Source organism: Chiloscyllium plagiosum, chromosome 2, assembly GCF_004010195.1.
Source record: "Chiloscyllium plagiosum isolate BGI_BamShark_2017 chromosome 2, ASM401019v2, whole genome shotgun sequence".
In the NCBI taxonomy this organism is placed as follows: domain Eukaryota; kingdom Metazoa; phylum Chordata; class Chondrichthyes; order Orectolobiformes; family Hemiscylliidae; genus Chiloscyllium; species Chiloscyllium plagiosum.
In genome coordinates, this window is record NC_057711.1 from 4,844,189 (window position 1) to 4,851,699 (window position 7,511).

The following is a 7,511-nucleotide window of genomic DNA, read 5'->3' on the forward strand; positions in this document are numbered from 1 at the left end:
AACCTGCAATCTTCTTCCTGACCTCTCCGCCCCCACCCCAGTCTGACCTATCACCCTCACTTTGACCTCTTTCCACCTATCGCATTTCCGATGCCCCTCCCCCAAGTCCCTCCTCCCTACCTTTTATCTTAGCCTGCTGGACAAACTTTCCTCATTCCTGAAGAAGGGCTTATGCCCGAAACGTCGATTCTCCTGTCCTTGGATGCTGCCTGACCTGCTGCGCTTTTCCAGCAACATATTTTCAGCTCTGATCTCCAGCATCTGCAGACCTCACTTTCTCCATCCTAGGACAAGCCAAACAGAGACACACATAGGAATTTCGAGAAGCATGACATTCTAACCGGAACTCTATCAACAAACACATTGACTTGGATCCCATTTACTAGCCTCTGTGAAAAAGAACAGTAAATGATATTACCACAAGAAATGGCATCACCAACCCAAGGAAACCTAAACACATAAATAGAAAGTGGGCCGTGCCACTAGTGCTTCATCTGGAGGCTCACTGATTATATTACTTAGCATGGTGACGAAATGTCTGAAAATGAATCTTCCAGCTCAGCAAGCAAACCTACATCCAGTTAACTGTATGAGTCCTGTCCTTGTTCATCTTACCAAAAGCCACATCTCACAATTATCCAAATTAAACTCTATCTGCCATTCCTTGGCCCAGTGGATCAAGATCACTTTATAATCTTAGTAACCTTCTTCACTGTTCTCTATAACACAAATGTTGGTGTTATCCGCAAACCATGCCTCCTAAATTCTCATCCAAATACTTTATATAAATAACACTGCAGAACACCACGGGCCAACAAGTACTCCAGTCTGAAATACAACCCTCTTCCACAAACTCTGTCTCCTGTCATCAAGCCAATTTTGTATTCAATTGATAAACTCGCCTTGATTCCCATGTGATCTAACTTTACTAAATAGTCTACCATGCTGAACCTTGTACATCAATATATTAACTTGGGCTTCTAGATTACTAACCCATGACATTACTATCTGCCCAACTATGTTAACTCCTAGGTCCCTCTGTTTCTGTACACTCTTTGTAACTGTGGCATGCACAGGAGTTGGGAGGTCATGTTGCAGCTGTACATGACATTGGTTAGGCCACTGTTGGAATATTGCGTGCAATTCTGGTCTTCCTATTGGAAAGATGTTGTGAAACTTGAAAGGGTTCAGAAAAGGTTTACAAGGATGTTGCCAGGGTTGGAGGATCTGAGCTACAGGGAGAGGCTGAACAGGCTGGGGCTGTTTTCCCTGGAGCGTCGGAGGCTGAGGGGTGACCTTATAGAGGTTTACAAAATTATGAGGGGCATAGATAGGATAAATAGACAACGTCTTTTCCCTGGGGTCGGGGAGTCCAGAAACAGAGGATATAGGTTTAGGGTGAGAAGGGAAAGATATAAAAGAGACCTAAGGGGCAACTTTTTCATGCAGAGGGTAGTACGTGTATGGAATGAGTTGCCAGTGGATGTGGTGGAGGCTGGTACAATTGCAGCATTTAAGAGGCATTTGGATGGATATATGAATAGGAAGGGATTGGAGGGCTATGGGCCGGGTATTGGCAGGTGGGAGTAGATTGGGTTGGGATATCTGGTGGGCATGGACGGGTTGGACCGAAAGGTCTGTTTCCATACTGTACATCTCTATGACTGTATGACTCTTACTGATTTTTATAGATGCAACACTGAAAGTATCCTATCTGGATGCATCACAGCTTGGTATGGCAACTGCTCTGCCTAAGGCCAAAAGAAATTACAGTGAGTTGTGGCACAGTCCAGTCCATCACGAAAACCAGCCTCCATTGCATTGTCTCAGTCTATACTTCCTGCTAGGCTAAAGTGAGGACTGCAGATGCTGAAGATTAGAGTCGAGCGTGTGGTGCTTTAAAAGCACAGTAGGTCAGGCAGTATCCAAGGAGGAGAATTGAAGTTTTGGGCAAAAGTCCTTCATCAGGACTGAGGTTGTGAGCCGAGGGGGTGGTGAGATAAATGGGTGGGGGTGGGGCTGGGGGGGGAAGGTAGCTGAGAGTATGATAGGTGGATGGAGGTGTGGGTAATGGTGATATGTCAGAGGGGAGGTTGGAGCAGATAGGTGGGAAGAAAGATGGACAGATAGGACAGGTCATGAAGGCGGTGCTGAGCTGGAAGGTTGTATCTGGGATAAGGTGGGGGAGGGAAAATGAGGAAACTGGTGAAATCCACATTGATGCCATGGGTTTGGAGGGTCCCGAGGCGCAAGATGAGGCGTTCTTCTTTCAGGCGTCAATTGGTTATGGAGTGGCGATGGAGGAGGCCCAGGAACTTCATGTCCTTGGCAGAGTGGGAGGGGGACTTGAAGTGTTCAGCCACAGGGCGGTGGGGTTAGTTGGTGTGGGTGTCCCGGAGATGTTCTCTGAAGCACTCTGCGAGTAGGCATTCTGTCTCCTCAATGCAGAGGAGACTGTATCAGGAGCAACAGATACACTAAATGACATGTGTGAAAGTGCTGGTTAAACTCTGATGGATGTGGAAGTCTCCTTTGGGGTCTTGGACAGAGGTGGGGGGGAGGTGGTGGTTTGGGCGCAAGGTTTGCAATTCCTGCGGTGCCAGGGAAAGGTGCCGGGAGGGGAGGGTTGGTTGGTGGGGGGGTATGGACCTCTGATGAGTGAGTCACAGAGGGAATGGTCTTTACGAAAAGCGGATAAGGGTGGGGAGGGAAATATATCTCTGGTAGTGAGGTCCGTTTGTAGGTGGTGGAAATGGCAGAGGATGATGCAATCTAGGCGGAGGTTGTTGGATGGAAGGCAAAGACCAGAGAGATTCTATTCTTGTTGCGGTTGGAGGCGTGGGGTCTGAGAGCAAAGGTGCAGGATGTGGATGAGATGTGCTGGATGGCATTATCAATCACATGGGAGTGGGAAAGTCCATTCTTTAAAGGAGGAGGCCATCTGGTTTGTTCTGTGGTGGAACTGGTCCTCCCAGGAGCAGATGTGGCGGAGGCGGAGAAATTGGGAATAAGGGATAGCATTTTTACAGGAGGCAGGGTGGGAGAAGGTGTAGTCAGGTAACTGTGGGAGTCAGTGGGTTTGTAGAAGATGTCAGTGTAGAGTCGGTCACCGTTGATGGAGATGGTGCGGTCCAGCAAGGGGAGGGAGGTGTCTGAGATGGTCCAGGTGTATTTAAGGTCAGGGTGGAATGTGTTGATGAACTTTTCAGCCTCCACATGGGAGCACAAGGTGGCGCCAATGCAATAATCAATGGTAGCGGAGTACAAGATGGGGAGTGGTGTTGGTGTAATTATGGAAGACGGACTGTTCCACGTAACCGACAAAGAGGCTGGGGCCAATGGCTACCCTTTTCATCTGGAGGAAGTGGGAGATTCAAGGGAGAAATTATTGAGGGTCTGGAGGAAGTGGGAGGATTTGTGTGTATCACGTGTGAGTGATCACGCTCACACAGACCCTGTCTCATGCACATGCTGTCTCTCAGACATGCATACACCTACACTCACACGCACACCCTGTCACAGGCATATTGTCAGTCACACTCGCACACACACTCTATCAAACTCATGCAAACACACACACATCCTCTCCCTCCCTCACGCATGCACACACATATAGGCCTGTGGGGTGAATTTGCATTTGCATATACATTCTATTTTGTTCAAAAAGCATACAGTCTGTAGGCAGTCAGTCCATGTGACATTTTATAAATTCCTACTTTGGAAATAGAACCAGTCTGATTCAAGGTTGGAATACAGACAGACTCTAACTTCACACCTTCAATGCATTGTCTTGAGCTGACATGTCACTTTTTTTTATATATAAAGCCTTTAGTTATCTCAGGTGTGTGATTTGAAAGAAGTTCTGGGATTTACATTTAATCAATTGAAACTTGCATCCCAATTCTAAGTGATTAAGAACTTCACAGCAATCTAGGTTTGTTCAATATTTTGCATCAGTTGTATGATACTTTGCTCTTTTACTTTAAGTTCTGGGTGCTATGATCCTGCCCCACTAGCTACCTGACAAAGGAGCAGCGCTCCAAAAGCTTGCACTTCCAAATAAACCTATTGGACTGTATTCTGGTGTTTTTTTTTTAATTGTCCACCCCAGTCCAACACTGGCACCTCCACGACAGAGTCAGCACATTTGATGAGTCAAAGAGCACTTTTGTTCCTGCTAGATTGTTTAAATGAAAAGATTGAACACGAATTTCTGATTATTGCGTATCATCTGTCACTCTTACATCACACCTACCGTTGGCTCTTAGTAAATAGGATTAATAGCATCATCAAGGCTGTGCCCAGGAAAACAAAGACCAGGATTAGCCTGAACAAGATTCCTGACTCTGTAAGACAAAACAAACAGAAATCCAACATTAGAAAGTAATGTGGTGATTTATCTGTATGTGGGAGAGGTGATGCCCTCGTGGTATTATCGCTAAGCTATTAATCTAGAAATTCAGCTAAATTCTGGGGACCTGGGTTAAAATCCTGCAATGTCAGATGGTGGAATTTGAATTTAAGCTATCCCACCCATAGGACACAGAATTCTCTTTTATAGAAATTTTTGGACTAGGGATGTGGTTGGGGAGACCATGGTTTGGTTTCTTCTAGTCCATCTCTCTTATTTTATTCTCAACTGGAGACAAGGGCTTAATGTAAGGGATGGTAATGTGGCTTAGTGGTTTAAAGCATCTACTTTGTAAACAGGCAGTATTGAGTTCAAATCTCTGTAATGCCTTGCTTCAAAAGTAGCCTTTTAATTAAGTTGATGAGTGAAAGTAGCCACGTCAACATTCATTGCTTTATTGGTGAAGCCACAGCTAAAGTAATGTGTTCAGTTCCGGAATGCAGATTATAGGAGGGATGTGATTGTACTGGAGAGGGTGTACGGGATATTTACCAGGATGTGCCTAGGCTGGAGAGTTTTAATTATCAACAGAGACTGGACAGATCTGGGATTGTTTTCCTTAGAGCATGAGAGAGAACATGATTGAGATGTATGAAATTATAAGGGGCATAGATAAGGTAGATAGGAAGAAACTTTTCACATTGATTTAAGGATCAATGACTAGGGGGCATAGATTTAAGGTAAGGGACTGGAGGTGAAAGGAGATGAGAGGGAAACCTTTTTATCACCCAGAGACTGGTGGGAATTTGGAACTCACTGCCTGTAAAAATGGTCGAGGCAGAAATCCTCAGAATATTTTAGAAGTATTTAGATGTGCACTTGTGATGCCAAGACATACAAGGCTATGAGCTAACTATGGAAAAATGGGATTAGAATAGTTAGGTGGTTGTTTTTGTCTACAGACATGATGGGCCAAAAGGCCTTTCCATTTGCTGTAGATTGCTATTACTCTATATGAAAAGGATTATATACAAAACATAGGGACATTTTTTCAAGCAGCATCTTATTTACCAAACTATCAATCTCCTGTGGTGATGTTCCTGATGGTTTTATAAAAACTGGGATTTATACTGGATAGAAATGCTCATTTATCAGCATCACTAAAGCCTACAGCTAGAACCAAAAGGTGCAGCGAACTCAATAATATCTATTAAAGGGCAATTTGATAATTATTTGAAGAAAAACAAGCAGAGGGCTGGGGTTAAACAGATAGCTGTTGGAGAGAACTGGCAGAGACAGTAGGCAGAACTTTCTGACATGCAGTCTAAGTTTAGAGTCTGGCAAGACATTGAATGCCACTTCACTTTGGATGGGATTGGTTTATCTCACTCCATTACACAGTTCTCAGCTCAGAGGGCAGTGGAGGCCCACTCTCTGGATTCATTAAGAAAGAGTTGGATAGAGCTCTCAAAGATAGTGGAATCAAGGGTTATGGAGATAAGGCAGGAACAGGATACTGATTAGGAATGATCAGCCATGATTATATTGAATGGCGGTGCAGGCTCAAAGGGCTGAATGGCCTACTCCTGCACCTATTGTCTATTGTCTATACATTTGCATGCAAGAGGAACATGCACAGCTTGTGACAGGCGGGCGGGAAGCTTACACTCTTGTCATCACTTCCAAGGGTTGAATGTCTTGGGGCATTATTTAAGGGGTGCCCAGACAGACACCATCTCCCTGCAAACCAGGTGAATCACTTGGGCATCTGGAGTGAGCATTGCAGTGAAACATTCTGGCACTGCCATCTTTCCTCAGGGGTCAACCTGTTCCCTATCGCAGACAGACTTCCACCCTGGACAGCCTTCTTGATCTGTGCCTCTTACAATCCATCTTCCTTCCCTTGGTCATCCTTTGTGACCCATGCAATGTAGATTTACCAGTCCTTGATCTCAATCATGGCCTGGCATAATCACATTCTCCTCAAAGAGGGCAAAGCAGCATACACACTTGTTGCACATCTCATGCATAATTAGAAATTAGAATGCATGTACTCCTCACACATGAACTCTGTTGAGAAGCAGAACTTAATTCTGGCAAGCTGGCTTTTTAATGAGCAGGTATGAGATGCAAATACATACAAAAGGACCTCCCAGGAATCTTAACCCAACATTTAAGGGTCAGAGAACTTAATTGCAAATATCCACTCTTGCCTCCCCAGAGGGCAATTAAGAGTCACCCACATTCCTGTGGATCTGGAGTCACATGTGGGCCAAACCAGGTAAGAATGGCAGTTTCCTTGCTACAGGACATTAGAGAACCAGAAGGGTTTTTCAACAATTGGCAATGGTTTCAAGTTCATCATTAGACTCATAATCCCAGTTTTGTTTTTCATGAATTCAAATTTCACTATCTACTATGGCAGGATTTGAACCCAGGTTCCTGCAACATTACCTGGGTCTGGATTAACAGGAGAAGTCGGTTGAATTTTATACCAAACACTATCTGGCAGACTGAGTAGATCTACACCAGGGCAACTCAACCCAAGTTGTTATCTCTTTCCCACTGGCAACCTCTGAGCTTTCATCTCAGCTCAGGTCCAGTTCAGTCTGCTCCATGATGTGCTCCCAGTCCCTTTGAGTATCGGACAACCCACTGTGTTCCTTGTTGCCAGTCAGTTAATGATGGACCAACTCACTTTAATTTGTTTAAAATGGGAAGGAAGCTCAGCACTTGACAATATTTTAGAAGTAAGAGAGTTTTGAATTGTTAAAGGTTTAGATGGAGAGGATTTTGTTAAGTGTGTACAAGACAATTTTCTGATTCAGTATCTGGATGTACCTACCAGAGAAGGTGCAAAACTTGACCCACTGTTGGGAAATAAGGCAGGGCAGGTGACTGAGGTGTCAGTGGGGGAGCACTTTGGGGCCAGCGACCATAATTCTATTCGTTTTAAAATAGTGATGGAAAAGGATAGACCAAATCTAAAAGTTGAAGTTCCACATTGGAGAAAGGCCAATTTTGACGGTATTAGGCAAGAACTTTCAAAAGATGTTTGGAGGCAGATGTTCGCAGGTAAAGGGATGGCTGGAAAATGGGAAGCCTTCAGAAATGAGATAACAAGAATCCAGAGAAAATATATTCCTGTCAGGGTGAAAGG

The 7,511-nt window shown here is 44.6% G+C and overlaps 1 protein-coding gene across 4 annotated transcripts in view; it reads right to left on the bottom strand.

Moving 5' to 3' along the window:
- LOC122556529 (growth hormone receptor-like) overlaps window positions 1-7,511 on the bottom strand; it is a 209,908-nt gene that overhangs the window by 20,290 nt on the left and 182,107 nt on the right. For all 4 annotated transcript variants that reach the window (XM_043703291.1, XM_043703317.1, XM_043703300.1 and 1 more), the window contains one exon: window positions 4,256-4,346. In XM_043703291.1, the coding sequence (XP_043559226.1) occupies window positions 4,256-4,346 (91 nt within the window). The remainder of the gene's footprint in view (window positions 1-4,255; window positions 4,347-7,511) is intronic.